Here is a 16,032-nt window from a genome sequence, read left to right as displayed (position 1 = left end):
AAAAGCAATGGTGGTTCTGTGTATCGAATGAGTCTTGTTCTAAAGTGTGTGTGTGTGTGTGTGTGTGTGTACTAGATGCTGTGTGTGGATTTGTTTTTTTTGTTTGTTTAAGAAAATATATTCAGGTCTTCCTAGTCTTCATTGAAAATAAGTGCTTTTCTGTTTCATAAAACAGTTGTTTGTTATCAATGGTGTTTAAAAATGGCATGAAGTATGCAAGCAGCTTTCTCAATCTCAGAGAGGCACGTTGCATAATCAGTGTCTGTTTTTTTAATTCTGAACTGCCAAATGCTTTAGTTATCTTGTTTTGTTTTTATTTTTTTCCAAAATAATGGAAAAATCCTCCTACTGTGTGTTTAGTCTAGAATATAATGGACTAGTCCCATCCCCATTTTTCCAAAATCTTTTTTTTTTTTCTTGGAAAAACAATAATGATTAAGTCACAATTTGCTGTCTTAAACTTGAGGGTTTGATGTATGAGCCAAATTGAGTAATAAGGAAATGACAGAAAACCCTTATTTAAAGCACAAGCATTATTGCAGATAACTAAAGAAAACGCACTAATAACCTCTTAAGAGACTTTCAGAGCAAAATTTTCAAAAGCGCTTAACTTTTCTGTTGGTTTTTAAAATGTTTGCCAACATAACGTCCTGTAAGATGGAAAACAGTGAGTAGTTGTTGACGTACAAAGTGGGAAGCACTGTTTAGGACAGTCTCCTGCTGGTTTTGGCTGGCTTTTCTTTGTGTTGTGTAGAATCTTAACCTGTCCCAGGTAATGTTAAGTCTTAACAGTGATGCACGGCTGGCACCTTTTTTATGTTTAAGTCAGGCCATTCCTAAACAGCATATCCCTTTTACCTTTGTGATGACAGCCACTCAGGCAAGGATTGAACAATTTAAGCATATCAAATTCCAAGTATCCGTTTAGAACATCCTTGTTAGTGCTAATTTTCACTATACCATGTATATAGTGCTTATTTATTTGGGGATTTCAAAAGGACGACGCATTGCTAATTCTGACTGTTTAACCATGAGAGATAACTTCAACAATATGGATTCTGTGCTTGGGATGATGTTTACTGTTTTGTCTTTTTTTTATGATGGATTTGTCTTGTCAGGATTTCATGGCTTTAAACCCCAATTTGTGGTTCTTAGTGGATGGGGTCTTGCTTATATCGACAATGTGCTGCAATTTCTCACAATCTACTGTGAAAATTCACATACTTATCCTTAATACATTCCCATAATGCCCTCTTACCCTTTGAGACAGGATTGGGTAATGATGGATACACATTCATATCATGGCAACCATTATTGTGGCATACCGACATGAATATTTAAGGCCTTCCAGAAGTTACCATTGTCAGTCTAGAGAATATTTAAAGAAAACTACTTTTACTCCTTCCTGTACAGGTGCCCAGAGTGCCTTCAACCTTTTACATACAGAATTTAATCTCCTAGCTCACCTACATGTATTTCCCTAAAAATATCGAATGAAGCGGTCATGTTTCCCTCTCTCTGCAAAATGTCACTCATTTAACCTCTATTAGAAGCACATTTGTTGTAATTTCATTGGTTAAAGTGAACTGGTTGTGGTGATGTGCTTGTGTTGGTCTGGTCCTGTCTGTCTGTCTGTTTACTAAACCTACTTATCTGCTGTGAAGTTAAAGAGCCCCTCTAGTGTAGGCAATATTTTAAGGAGTTGCCTTGAGTTTTTTAACACTCTGAACAAAAGTATATCTTAGTGATGCACAAAATTGGTCTTAAAAAAAAGAGAAAAAAAAAAGTTCCATATAATGTTTTAAAATAATTGGTTTATCGGAGCACTCTGTGCCACCAAACTATTATGTGTGTGAAAGTTGTGGCGAAAAATACATTTTTGGATTGACATTCATTGGAAAATAAGTTCTGGAAGTTTAGGAAGTCCTGGTTTCCTGTCTTTATGCACTTTTTATAGAAATCTCCTAAGTATTACTATGTTTTGTTTTCCAAAATACATAATTGTTTGCTCATTTTAAGTTCTCTTTTAGTGTAAAATTCTGGAGATATTTTTTTTCTTGTATCACAAAACAGGACTGTTCAGGCCAGTGACTACAACTTAATGTCATACATAACATGATGTGCACCCTTTCTTATTCACTTCATCTCTCCTTCAGTCACTGAGTTAGAATACTGGACTTGTACCTGAATCAGGTATTTAGATTTCAGCCTTGACTATTAGCAAGGCTGAACGGATCAAAGAAAACCTGCAGTCTGATTGGATAGACTCAAACGCCCAGAACACCACCTGTCCAATCAGTTCAACAAAAAGCATGCCTTCTTATGCAACTTTTTTATATAAGTTTTGTCAGACTTTTTTAATATGCATTTAGTTCCGAGTTTATTTTGTAAAGATTTTTATGTGAACTTTGTGTCACTTTCCTTTTTACATGTCTGGCGAAGATGATGCCAAAACGAAACAGTATACATATGTACATCTCTTAAATACACATGCATTTTTTGGTTGTTGTTGTTTAAATTATGAACAATATACACTTTCACAATGGCATCTGTGGAAAATAGTTAATTCATGTACAGTTACAGATGGGAATTATTTGCTGGCCACAATTCTGGGCTCTTTGGAACATGGAAATGTGGCATTTCAGATGTGTATGAATCTAATGGACCGGTACTTTCATTCAAGTCTGCCTTTGCTAGCACACCATGCTGAATGTTATTGTTATCTTGGGGTGCTGGGTGGGGCGGGGTTAGGGGAGTTCCAGTGGTTGTGACAAGATATTTATAGTCTTACATGGCTTATATTGCAGAGTGCATGTAATCTGTTGTGGGTGGGGGTATTTAGAGAGAAAGGGGAGGGAACTTCAGAAAGCCACGCATTCAAAGCATTCAAGTTCTGTATACCCAAAGAGACTGCAAACATGCATTTTGCTATTAGGAAGCCTTTTTATATGCATTCGAAATACATATCATTGAGAGTTTTTTTTTTTTTCCCCATCACGGTTGATTTCTGCTATAGCTTATGGCTCCGACGAGTGGGAAACTCTTTCCGCCAGCTTTCTGAGTTGTCTGTATGGCTTTGCAATTTTGGTTTTAGAACTTTTAAAAGGCAAAAGGTTGCGGTGTACATGCATAAAATCGTAACATTTTAGACCCATTTCAGCTGTTCATCCCGTCACCTTGATCTTAATAGTTTGTAGATCATCCATATTCATTATGGTGCGTTATAATTCCACAGTGACAAGAAGTCATTGTTGTTTCAATGTAGTTTCTGTTCACTTTTCATACTACATCATGATTGTGGCCTTGTACTGTTGATGCATTTCATTTCTATTGTCGTGAGTTCCCTGATGTTGTGCAGTGTGTGTGTGTGTGTGTGTGTGTGTGTGTGTGTGTGTGTGTGTGTGTGTGTGTGTGAGCGAGCGTGTTTGAGCAGGTGTGTGTGTGTGAGCGATACCTCATCTACAGTCAACTGTCAAATTGGAAAACATTTTTGTTTACGCGTGCAAAAAAAAAAGAATAAAAAAATCTTCCACTTGATGAAACACAAAACAGGATACATTGTAGCGACATGAGTTATTAAAAAAAAGTTCACCTGGTGTGCTGAACTAAGTGTAAATGGTTTTACACAATATGAATATTTGTAAAATTGTTTGTATTTTTTCATAATGATTTTAAAAAGGAGTGTGTTTATTTTTTGACTTTTTTCTGTTACAGAGCTCTCTCTCGCTCTCTCTCTGGTCTTTTTTCTCCTCGTTTGTTCGCCTGACATTGTGAGTGAGTCAGTTGGTTTTTACCTCTCCTGTATTGAGCCTGTGATGAGTCCTTTGTATGCAGTGTTTTGAAAATACTGTAGGGAACATGGGAAGAAATTGATATTAGGAGCATTTGATCAATTTGTATTTATTTATTTTATCATTTTTGTTAATAAATTGACAAAGAATATTTGCCTCTTGAATTAAATTTGGCCTTTGCAGAAAAGAGATTTGAAGTGGTGCAGGTGAATTATGGACTGTAAAGGGCCTCCAACCCTTGGAACACAAATTAAGAATTTTTTGATGAAATCTTGAGTGCTTTCTGTCCCTCCATTGACAGCTACGCAACTACCACTTTGATGCTTCAAAAAGTTTCATAAAACTTTGGTCAATTTTCTAAAGAGACGCAATCACTTTATGATGAACAGATTTAATTTAGGCTTTTATGCACATCTAAACATTGATCAGCGAACACAAACAGAAGCTCTCAAACGAACCTGCTTGACACGTGATAACAAACCTCATTGGTTCTTCTGGAAGCTCAAACGTGATGAGTAACACAAAGATGAACCTTATTGGTTCTTGCATGTCAAGCAAACATGCTTGAGCTTCCGTTTACATGTTTATATGTGAATAAAAGCCTAAATTCAATGTTCATCATATAAAGGGATCGTGTCTATTGGACTAAGCCACTCGATTAATATGGATTAGCTTAAGTATCTCTTTATGAACTTTTTGAAGCTTCAAAGTGGTAGTTGCATGGATGTCAATGGAGGGACAGAAAGCTCTAAGATTTTGATAAAAAATATAATTTTTGTTCCGAAGATGAACAAGTTCTACGGGTTTGGAACGACATGTGGGTGAGTAATGATAGAATTTTCATTTTTGGGTGAACTAACCCTTTAAGTAGGTATAAAACTACCACAAGGATGTCCTCCAAATGCAAAATTGTTAAATAAAGCAACTTGTTTTGTTTTAAAACACCATCTTCACAGTTTGTAGTAACTGAAGACATTTACTTCTAAAAGTAAAAACTTATTTCCTGCTCTACAGTCCTGCAGGATATTCCTGAAGCAATCCAAGGCAAATTAAATACTAGACTAAACCGTTGAATACTGTATGAAAATTGCTCCAGTTCTTCCACTTCATTGCTGTGACCTCATATCAACCAAAATTGAAAGCAATTTCAATAGTAAAATGAACATGGTAACGTTAGTTTCTCCTATTGCAACATTCAATTTCTTTTTTCCATTTTAAACTGAATGAATTGCAGAGACCTGTGCGTTGAATAATTAAAATAAAAAGGGAACGTATTTTTTATAAAAGGTGAAAACTTGGCGCGCAACCGTCGGGTATTGTTTTGGGAGGCGCGTTCAGAAAACGAACGCACATGAAACGCGCGTGAACTGCTGCCTCATACAACTTCACGCACAATCTAACTTTCCCTTTCCTGAAATTTCGTGCCCGGTCTGCACAAACGCCGCTTTCTTCCGTTTTCCATGTCATTTCCTGTAATAAAAAGATGGTGGTCATAGCAGAGAGAAGCAGCTGACTGTGGTACAAACATTTGGAGATGATAAACTTTGCATCGCCCGGGACTAGTGAAATCCCCCCGTGCTGTTGCGTCACCGCCGCGTTTCTCTTAGCGGCCAAAGACGAGACGCGCCACAGCTGAAGAAGACCACCAAAGACGCACTGCGTATATTCTCTAGACGGTGAGTTACACTCACTAGCCAATGTGGCCAATGAAAATGGCTTCCGAAAGCGTTAGGCAAATTGCCAGTTGCCTTGCTGACGCTAAAAGGAGACCGGGCGTGCAGAAGCGTTGCGTACCGTCATTGTCATCACTCGCTCGATCGTGTGTGCAACGTTTACCTCACAATGTTTAGAAGAACACAACTTTGCTGCAGTTTTGTCTTTCAAGAGACTATTGTTGCCCTATTTGTTTTCCTGCACTCGTCTCTCTCACGCAGCTCTTGTAGCTTATGAGTGATGGCCGGTTTGGCCAATCAGAGCGCTGCTCCCTGACTGAAATATTTTGGAAGTAGATTTTGGAAAGGAAACTTCAGCAGAAGAGTATGCTCGGCGTGCGTTGTGGTTATAGCGTTATGCATGTTTTCATGAAAGCAACTTAAAGTTAACATGCATAACCAAGAAATGCAAATGAGATGACAAGGTAAAGCCAGCATGACGTAACGGTGCGCAACTTTATTTGGGTAATAACATTGGCATAAACTTTTTTTTTTTACTCCCACAGTATCAGGATTTTAGATTACAAATGACATACAATTGTCAAAGTTTGAGATTAGTGGCAAGAAATTGATTATTTTCAAATGCATTATTTTATATATATATATATATATATATATATATATATATATATATATATATATATATATATATATATAATTAATTAAAAAATTTATATTATCAGCATATAAATGTGAGTTAAAAGTTTAACTGATGAATTTCAGAACAGAAGAACATGTCTAAGTGAAACGGGACACACAGGAGTTTCTCCTTCCTGCCCAGATGGCAGATTCCTGTGCTGTTCCAGATCATTCTCCCATGGAGGCAGAGGCCGAATGCAGCACCAGGTCAGTCTTACAAAGTTTAAACAATAGGAAACATTTAAAGAGCAATTCCTGTGCATAAAAATAGAAAATCTGTAGTAATAAGCCGTTTTTCTACCCATTTACCCTAGTGCCTCAAATGAGAAGTCAACTGAAGAGCCAAACAAAAAACTAAAAGTTGACCATGAGCACTGTACCAGTTTTTATTGTAAGTATAATTTACTGTAATGAATATTTACCCATAATTTACTCACCCTTAAGCCTTCCTAGGTGTATGTCTGTGTTCTGTCAGCCAAACACAATCGGAGTTGTATTAAATAATATGATGGGTCTTCCTAGCTTTGTGATGGCATTGAATAGAGCCAGAGTTTTTGAAGCCCAAAAAAGCACCTCCATCCCTAATAAAAGTAATCCATACGACTCAAGTGGGTTAATTAATGCCTTCTGAAACGAAGCGATTGGTTTTTGTAAGAGAAATATTCATTTTTTTATTGCCATTTATCAACCCACTGGAGTAGATGTGCTTTTTAGGCTTCAAAACTAGGGCACTATTCAATGCCATTACAAAGCTGAGAAGAGCCAGGATATTATTTAATAGAACTCTGATTGTGTTTGGCTGAAAGAAGAAAGTCATATACACCAAGGATGGCTTGAGGGGGGAGTAAATTATGGGATAATTTTCATTTTTGGGTGAACTATTCCTTTAAACTTACAGTATATAGAAGTATTCTGTAGTAATTTGATATCAGATGAGAATTTTATATAATTATGCTGTTTTTCTTATTGCTTATTATACAGTCTGTGAAGAGTGCAAGAAGTATTTCTTGGAGGAGTGCCCTACCCATGGGTCGCCTGTCTTTGTGCCGGACACTCCTGTGGCATCAGGCGTGCCCAATCGGGCAGCTCTCACCGTACCCTCAGGCATCGAGGTCCGCCGAGATGGTGATAAGGTGGATGTCTGCTGCATGGATGAAAATATACCAAAGGGGGTGCTGTTTGGTCCTTATCAAGGCCAAATAATGACCTCAGATAAACCTTCAGGGCCATACTCTTGGATGGTAGGTTATTTTTAGTCACCAATTAGAAAAGTTGTATGTATTTGTATTCATTTGTAATGCAGGTAAAAACTATGTTAATGTCAAATGTATTTATTACAGATTGTTGATAAGGACAACAAATATAAATTCATTGATGGGAGTGATGAAACTACAGCTAACTGGATGAGGTAATATTATGCCATTTTAAATCTAATTTTCTTTTTCATTTCTAAAAAAATTGTTCTATTGTAGTAACCAAGTGTTCAAAATGCTGTTCTTTTAATCTCTTTGTTTGTATTCATATGATTGTTCTCAGTGCTAATTTTGTTTATTCCTCTCAGGTTTATTCAGATTTCTTCGGAAGAAAGTGAAAAAAACTTGAGTGCATTTCAACATGGCAATCAAATCTACTTCCGAGTGTGTCAGAGACTGACGGTGGGCGAGAAACTTCGTGTGTGGTACAGCAGCGAGTACATGAGGCGACTGCAGAGTGTGTCTCGGGACAGCATTGACCGCAATCTAGACACAGGTGAGACGCCTCTTGCTGGTGCTGGAGAAATCTCCAAATGCTTTTTAAGAGGCTGCTGATAAAGTGCAGAGCTGAATGCAGGTTAAATAAAAAAAAATACTTGATTCTTTCAATATAAAACGTAATTTGCTGGACACTAAGTGACAAGACTAAAAACTCACAAGATTTCACAATTTAAACTGTAGTTCAGCCAAAAATGTGTACTACATACACATTCTTATGTTGTTCCTTTATGAGATTCTTCTCTGAAATACAAAAAGGAGAAAGAATTCTACTTGTCGTGCTTTACTTTTCCATGACAATTAATGTGGGCTGTAGGTTTCAAGCTTCAAAAGGGATCCAAAGGCATCATAAAATGATCGTAAATGTGCTCTATAATTTCAAGTCTTCTGATAGATTTGTGTGAGAAACAGACCAAAATATAACTTATTTCGTATTGAACATTTTTGATCAACAAAAAAAGTACCCAGACGAGATGTTCCGGGCCTGCAATGGTTTAACAGGTAAGTGAAATGGGATTATGTTTTACATACAAAATCTTTTTACTCATCCTGGTTTAGCTATCATACTTTTTTCCAGTTTTATATTTGACCACACAGTATTTTTTTAAAGTTTTTTTTATATGCTGATAGTGTTAATTTCCCTTATCCACCATTGTGGTATTCTATTGCAGGAGTGAAATTAGAAGAGCACGATGAGCCGAAAGGTCCAGTGTTGAGATCTGCAATGCACGGTAGAAGGACCCTAAGTAAGCATGGAAGTGATGAGGCAGAAAACCAGCCCCAGGCCAAGAAAAAGAAAATTGACCTCATTTTCAAAGATGTTCTGGAAGCATCTCTGGAGGCTAATCAAAGTCAGAACAACCCCCTGAACAGCACCTTGTCTTTTCCAAGAACAAGAACAAATGTCTGCCAGGTTTTCAGCCAGCCTGACAGTGAGTGTAAAGTGTCAGTCTTTGCCTCTGGATTGGCTTCCATGGATCACCACGAGAGTGGCTTTGATGCGAAATGTATTAAAATGGAAGACACGGAAGAAGATGCGACCCTGACCGGCGAAGGACCATCAACATCTTTCTGCCCGAACTGTGTGAGGCTAAAACGACGAATCCGTGAGCTGGAGGCTGAACTGCTCCGTCTCAGAGGACAGGGGCATGTTGAAATTAAGCCTGGACCCCCATCTGAGCCCCTTCCTAGTGAGGACCTCAGAGGTAGGTTTGCAGCTGGGATGAAACGCTACCATGGATGAGAGCCTTTCTGCAATAAATTTAACATTGATGTTTTTTAAAAATATATGGCTATAAAGCCCATTTTGTCTCTTAATCCATCAACAAAAGTTTGCGTTCTTTTGTTGTTTTTTGCCTTTTTGTCATTGATTGTGTGATTGCTGTATTTGTTAAAATTTGTTAAAATGTAAAATGAAAGTGCACTCCTAATTAAAAGTTTTAATAAAATTATTTTATTTACATTTTGAAACCTGACACTAAAGTTTACTTTTCTGCTTGTGTTTGGTTTGTTGTTTTTCAGAAACAAAAATGTTTTTCAATTTTTAAAAAAATCATTTTTAAAAATATATATATATATTTTGCTGTATTGGTTGATGTAGAACTTAGGATAAATGTGAGCTATATTGAGAAGGTGTGCTTATAATAGGTATGGAAACTCTGAAACCTTCATTCACTCCAAATCTAATCAGTAAAGAATTGTTTCTTGAATTTTAATTCTGCATTATATTTGTGTTCAGTTTAATGTTATGCTCTGTTTGCTCATCTGTTGTAGACTCCATGACGCCAATCCCAGCGGCGCTTGAAGAGGATGACCAGGATGTTGATTCTGCTGATGAATCCATTTCTGCTGACCTCATGGTGGCTGCGGATGAATCTTCAAAACTCTCCGTGGGCTCAGGGCGTCGGATTCGCCGCTTCAAACAGGAGTGGCTGAAGAAGTTCTGGTTTCTCCGTTATTCACCCACACTGAATGAGATGTGGTGCCATGTGTGCAGACAATACACCGTCCAGTCCTCCCGTACCTCTGCTTTTATAATCGGCTCCAAGCAATTCAAGATCCACACCATTAAACTGCACAGCCAGAGCAATCTGCACAAGAAGTGTTTGCAGCTTTACAAACTTCGCATGCACCCGGAGAAAACTGAGGAGATGTGTCGTAATATGATAACACTCTTCAACGCTGCCTACCATCTGGCTTTGGAAGGACGGCCATTTTCCGATCTGCGACCCTTGGCAGAGCTCCTCAAGAAGTGCGACCTCAAAGTGGTGGATCAGTACATGAATGAAAATGACTGTCAGATTCTCATCCAACACATCGCTCGAGCATTCAAAGAGGATCTGGCTGAGAAGATTCGCCTTTCGCCCTTTTTAAGTATCATCATGGATGGACAGCATGACGATCTCTTGGCTGACACTGTTGCCGTTTACGTCCAATTCACCACCACTGATGGTCTTCCTGCCACCGAGTTCCTCTCCCTACAAAGGCTTTGCGGAGGCAACGTGGAAGGCTACCTTCAGGCCGTGGATCGTGCCTTTGGTGTCCTTGGGCTAAGACTCCAGGACATGCTGGTTGTTGGCTTGGGAATAGATGGCTCAAACATCTCCTCTAGTCTGAGGGCAAATCTTTACATAGCCATACAAAAGACAATCCCTTGGTTGTTGTGTCTGCCTGTGATGATCCATCGCCCCCATTTAGAGGTTCTGGATGCCATCAGTGGTAAGGAACTGTCTTGCTTGGAGGATTTGGAGAACAATTTGAAGCAACTGCTTAGTTTCTACCGGTATTCTCCACGTATGATGGCTGAGCTAAGGTCAACAGCACCAACTCTGTCCGAGGAAGCCGAATTCCTTGGGGATATAAGGGCCGTTCGTTGGATCATAGGGGAACCCAATGTTCTCAATGCCCTAATTAAGGACTATCTGGAGGTGGTTGCTCACTTGAAGAGCATAAGCAGCCAAACCCAGAGAGGTGATGCTGCTGCCATCGCTCTGTCCCTTCTACAGTTCCTGTTGGACTATCAGTCCGTGAAGCTGATCTATTTTCTGTTGGACATCATTGCTGTCTTTTCACGACTTGCTTTCGTCTTTCAGGGGGACTATTTGTTGGCGTCACAGGTGGACGCAAAAATTGAGGATGCCATTCATGAGATTGGTCAATTGGTGGATTCCCCAGGGGAGTACCTACAGGAGTTTGAAGACCACTTTCGAGAGAGTTTCAATGGTGTGGACCTCAAGAACTTGCGGGTTGCAGAGTCCAAGTTTCAGTCCATTCGAGAGAAGATCTGTCAGCGAAGTCAAGGCATCCTGGCCCAACGTTTTGATCCGCGCAGTCGCACAGTGGTCCAGGCTTGTCAGGTGCTTGACCTGGCCTCATGGCCTCTTAACAGGGATGTTCTTGGCGCATATGGAGAGGAGGAGATCCTTGTAATTTTTGACCACCTGGAGACTCTTCCTTCATCCGGACGCGAACTCTCTCGAGAAAGAATAGATGTCAGAGGAAGTCTTGTGGTTGAATGGAGGGATCTGAAAGCTGATTATTGTAGTGTGAATGGTTTTAAAGAAGTAGTCAGCCACATCTTCAGATACAAGCAACGTTTTCCTCTTCTCAATCACATCCTGCAGGTTGTCAGGGTCTTGCCAACGTCAACGACCTGCTGCGACAAAGGAAGAGGTTCATTGCAAAAAGTGCGCCAAAATAGCCGTTCCAGACTGACCCTGGATCAGATCAATGATCTGCTCACCTTGGCCATTAACGGACCGCCTATCGGTAGCTTTGATGGAAAGCGAGCGTTGGACAGCTGGTTTGAAGAGAAATCTGGGAACAGCTATTCGCTCTCAGCAGAGGTGCTGAGCAGAATGTCCACCGCCGAACAAAAGTCTGTGTTGCACAATATGGATATAAATGCAGAGTATTATCCTGATATTTGACTGATCAGAGCCAATTCCTCAGCCAACATGATTCCAAAAAAGCCATCTCATTGGAAAAGGGCTGATCGGGACTATAATGTGATTGGCCAAGTAGTTTGACACTGGCCCTGCTGCTAATGGCCTAGATCAGCATCTTCTCTTAGAGTCGGTATGAATGCCTTTGCAGGTTGCAGGCACATGAAACACTTTAAAATGTTCATGTAAATGGTTGTGATGTGTTGATATGTGTTTTTGTTCCAAAGAGAAACTATTTTCTAGTCGTGAGGTTTGTTGGCGTTGAGTGAATGTTCGACTGACTACCATTTCATCAGGCGTTGGTGAGTGAAGCCTCCTTACAGTCTTTTGTAATCTCTGAAAATGTCACCTTCTTGCAAAAGCTGATTTAGCTGAAAACCTTCTGGAAAAACTTTTATTATTCTGTCTGCAATATAATTCGAGCAATCATTCTGTATTTGTATGTAGACTTGTGTGTAAGGAAATTATCTAACAAAAAGTGCTTAATTTTTTAGCATGTTCTTTATGCTGGTTATCGCTAATTGGAATGGAAATAGCCACTATTTTGCCATGCAGCATATTCCTAACATTTTTGTGTCTTTTTTTTATTTTTTATTTTTAAAGATACTCTTTAAATCAGGGTTCCTCAAAATCCGGTCCTGGAGGGCCACTGCCCTGCAGAGTTTAGTTTTAAAGTTTAATCAAACACACTTGAACAAACTTATCAAAATCTTCAGATTTACAAGAAGATTACAGGTAGGTGTGTTTTTGAGCCAAAGTCTGCAGGACAGTTTTGAGGAGCCCTGCTTTAAGTTAACCATTACTCTTAAGATTACATGTAAAAATGGTTTGAAAACATGTTGATGTGCCATAATACTTTATGCAATCAGGCACCTGTAATGTGCAGTTTACACCCAATCTGATTTAAAGTATATAGCCTAAATATGCAAGGTTTGAATTCCTTACCAATAGAAAAAAATGCCATGTGCTGGTGTTTGATTTCTGGTACATGTTTTATGTACAGTTACAGACAGCCACTTCAGGTCTCCTTATAAGCCAGTTTAAATTATAATATAGTTACATTTTCATTTCGGTTTTACTCGATTTTACTCTGATGCTTTATCAAAGCAACAAATATATCATAGGTTTACTTTTTTAATGCTGCATATAGGCAGCCTAAATAGTCAAATGTTTACTGAAAATTTAAAATGATGAATATTTCAGTAATAATAGCCCCAAATATGATCACTCTCTTCATCAGCCATAGTTTTCATCTGATTCAAATGCTTGTGCATGACGTCACCACTAGTAGGCGACACTGTACAACAATTTACAATTTTTTTAGACATTAAGCACCTGAAAGAATCTCCTTTTGATTTAATGTCATACAAGAACAAATCTTTTGTATTTTTGATTGTTGTTATGTGCATTCATGTGATTTACCAGTGGGCATATCTTATGGTCAGCAGCATATATTTTCTTCACTGACTTTTAATTAGTTATTTTAGCAGTACCTTGCCTTGCCACTAAATTACATCGATTATACCTGTGCAATATATATTTTACAATTAAACTGTATGTTCTTAAATACAAGCAAGTTTCAAATTTACTTATAATGTTCATTTAAGCAAAACTCTGGAATTTAGAGGTTGCTAATGTGATCAAGCATGTTTTATAAAATGCCTATGGATTTGCCGTTTTTATTTTTGTTCTAGAAATGTCCATATATTTAATTCATAACTATTTTTAAATGTAATTTCTCAAGGTCAAAAAAAAGAGTGACCAGTTGAGATCTATTATTAAAATTAAGGCTTTTAAAGTCATATTTGCAATGTAGTTAAAATTAAACATGAGTTATCATGCCAGTTTTATTCATATAACTGTTAAAGCGTCATTATTATCCATTAAGAAAATATTGTAATCTGTGGTATATCTCTATCTATCAATCTCAAAAAAATACATGCAGTATAATATGATGCATTCACGCCATGTCTAAATTACCATGTCTAAAGTACAGTGGTCACATGGTACAAGTAGAAGTTCCCAGCTTACAAGTTGTACGGTAATTACGAGCTTTCCGAGGACGTGAACGCTTTTTACAAGTTGGAATCTCGTAATAGGTAATTAAGACATGGAGTGAACGTACCTATATTAAATAGTATTGATTGTTCTCACTTTATAATGCGAAATGGTGCAGTTAAATGCAGTGTTCTCTAAAGTTACGTTAACCTTTAACTATCCACATGCACAGTTAAAACTTGACTACCTTCCATGTGTTGCAATGTTTTACATTGATCACATTTTCTAGAGAAATTAAAACGGCTTGTCTTTATTTTAAAATAGATTTAGATTTTGCACGTCTGAAAATTTAGCATGTTTAAAGCTTTAGAAAGCTTGTATTTTAGGGAAAACATTTAGATAAATCCACATTTTATTCTGTTTTAATTAATGTACATTTTAAAAACTGTGCTTTGCATTTTATAACTATTATGTTTCAAAGTAGTTCGCATTTTTGTTAGCATTTCTCGTCCCAGTGAGCAATTGATGTCAAAGCATACCCACATCTGAACTCATTTGGAGTAGCAATAGGATTGTGTAAAGGATTAATAAGTGCGCTGCCAAAAATCTAAACGTTTTGTTTCATTTATGCATGTATGTGAATGCTTTTGAATGTTAGACTGTTACCTCACAGTGAGGTATGCCATCGAGTGAATCTTCTCTTATTGTGTTGGGAGTTATACGCCGTAGCTTTGTCAAAGCTAGCGTTTGCTCGTCTTCAATGGTGAATTCTTATCAAATGAGCCAAAGTCAAGCCTGATTTTGTTTGGTTAAGGCTTCAATTTTCCTTTCATCAAATACTATGCGTACCAAATGTAAATGTTACGTCTAGAATCATAATTTTGTACTTCTTGATTTACTTGTCATGTAATCACAATAATGTTCATTGTCCATATTATGAATTATAAAATGTTTTTTAAACAATTATTGATGATCTGTTTTTGGGAGACATTAGGTTTAAGGCCTAAGGAACAAAGTTACTTCTGATTTCAAGCTTTATTAAATGAAATAAGTGAATGGTAGCTCTATATTCCCAGTCAGTTTCTTTTTGCAGAGAAATATGTAATTTGCTTGGATTTATACATCATACACACCTTTTTCCTGAAAACATAACACTGGAAACTCAAGAATATGAACTACATGTGAAATGTATACCTAGAGAATGTGTACATGTATTATAAAAACCCACTTAAAATGGTTTAATAAAGTTTTCTAAAATGGTTTAATAAAGTTTTCTATGTTATTTTCATTGTCATGGTAATTTTTTCACTGGTTTTTTAATTGTCTCACTATTCATAGATAAAGATACAATAAGATGACCAGGTTTAAAGGAGTCATAGCATAAGAAATCAAATTTGCCTTGATCTTTCGACATATAAGAGGTTTTTGTACCATAAAAACATCCTGCAAGTTTGATACGTTCTCATTATAAACAAAGCATTTATTTTAATCAAGCTCCAAAAACGACTCATTTGGATATTGTGAGATCTGTGACGTCACACGGGCAAATACATTTGCTTATGACTGCCTCCAAAGCAAGACATTAACGAATAGTTTTACATCATTGCTTAACGGCTGACATTTGCCTACACAGTATGTGAGTCGCCTCGTGTCAAGAGCAAACAGAACCCATTATAACACAGACGCTGTCTACACTGGATACAGTATACAGATGTGCACTCGGTTTCTGACACTTGAGTCTGAGATCAACTGATCTTACTGCAGCTGCATTACAATTAAATCATTTCATAATGCTTTGCTAACTGTAAACGATAGATGGCTAATGTTTTCAAAACACTTTGATACTGCTTCCTATGCAATGATGTTAGCCAATCATAACAGTGGCCGTTTAGTTACCAGCCTTAAAGGAGCCGCCCTTTAAAAACTGATCATTTCGGACAGAGGGTCAGACTGAGGGTTGAAAATAATAGTTTTTCTGCAACAAAAAAAACTTTATTAACATTATAAGTGACCTAGAGGAACATATCAAAAAAAAATTTAAAAAATGCCATGACCCCTTTTAAAAAGATGATTGTGGATAAAATCTGAAAAAAAAAATTCAGATATTTGAAATGTAGTGTAATAACTTCACAGGATAAAAAAATCTAGGAACTGAAACTAAAAGCACTTGTCGAAATTCACTCTTTTTTTCTATTTT

The 16,032-nt window shown here is 37.5% G+C and overlaps 1 protein-coding gene and 1 long non-coding RNA gene across 4 annotated transcripts; both read left to right on the top strand.

The window, feature by feature from the left end:
• Window positions 1-2,723: 2,723 nt before the first annotated feature.
• On the top strand, window positions 2,724-3,942 carry LOC143720666 (uncharacterized). Its single transcript, XR_013196608.1, has 2 exons — window positions 2,724-3,391; window positions 3,434-3,942. It is a non-coding gene; the product is annotated as an uncharacterized LOC143720666 (long non-coding RNA).
• A 1,220-nt stretch (window positions 3,943-5,162) lies between these two features.
• On the top strand, window positions 5,163-15,117 carry prdm11 (PR domain containing 11). 3 transcript variants are annotated; one of them, XM_077210222.1, is made up of 8 exons: window positions 5,163-5,467; window positions 6,232-6,349; window positions 6,457-6,533; window positions 7,124-7,383; window positions 7,483-7,550; window positions 7,704-7,891; window positions 8,565-9,098; window positions 9,667-15,117. In XM_077210222.1, the coding sequence occupies exons 2-8, from the start codon at window positions 6,285-6,287 to the stop codon at window positions 11,820-11,822; spliced, it is 3,348 nt and encodes a 1,115-aa protein (XP_077066337.1). In that variant the 5' UTR covers window positions 5,163-5,467; window positions 6,232-6,284; the 3' UTR covers window positions 11,823-15,117. The 3 variants fall into 3 exon arrangements, with proteins under 3 accessions (XP_077066337.1, XP_077066338.1, XP_077066336.1); XM_077210221.1 differs by having other exon boundaries at window positions 5,164-5,467; window positions 6,227-6,349; XM_077210223.1 differs by lacking the exon at window positions 8,565-9,098 and having other exon boundaries at window positions 6,227-6,349.
• Window positions 15,118-16,032: the final 915 nt, after the last annotated feature.

The sequence above is a fragment of the Siphateles boraxobius genome, unplaced genomic scaffold (genome assembly GCF_051911475.1).
Source record: "Siphateles boraxobius isolate OS27281-9 unplaced genomic scaffold, OSU_SipBor_1 65, whole genome shotgun sequence".
NCBI classification, from domain to species: domain Eukaryota; kingdom Metazoa; phylum Chordata; class Actinopteri; order Cypriniformes; family Leuciscidae; genus Siphateles; species Siphateles boraxobius.
This window is presented reverse-complemented; position numbering and strand designations above follow the sequence as displayed.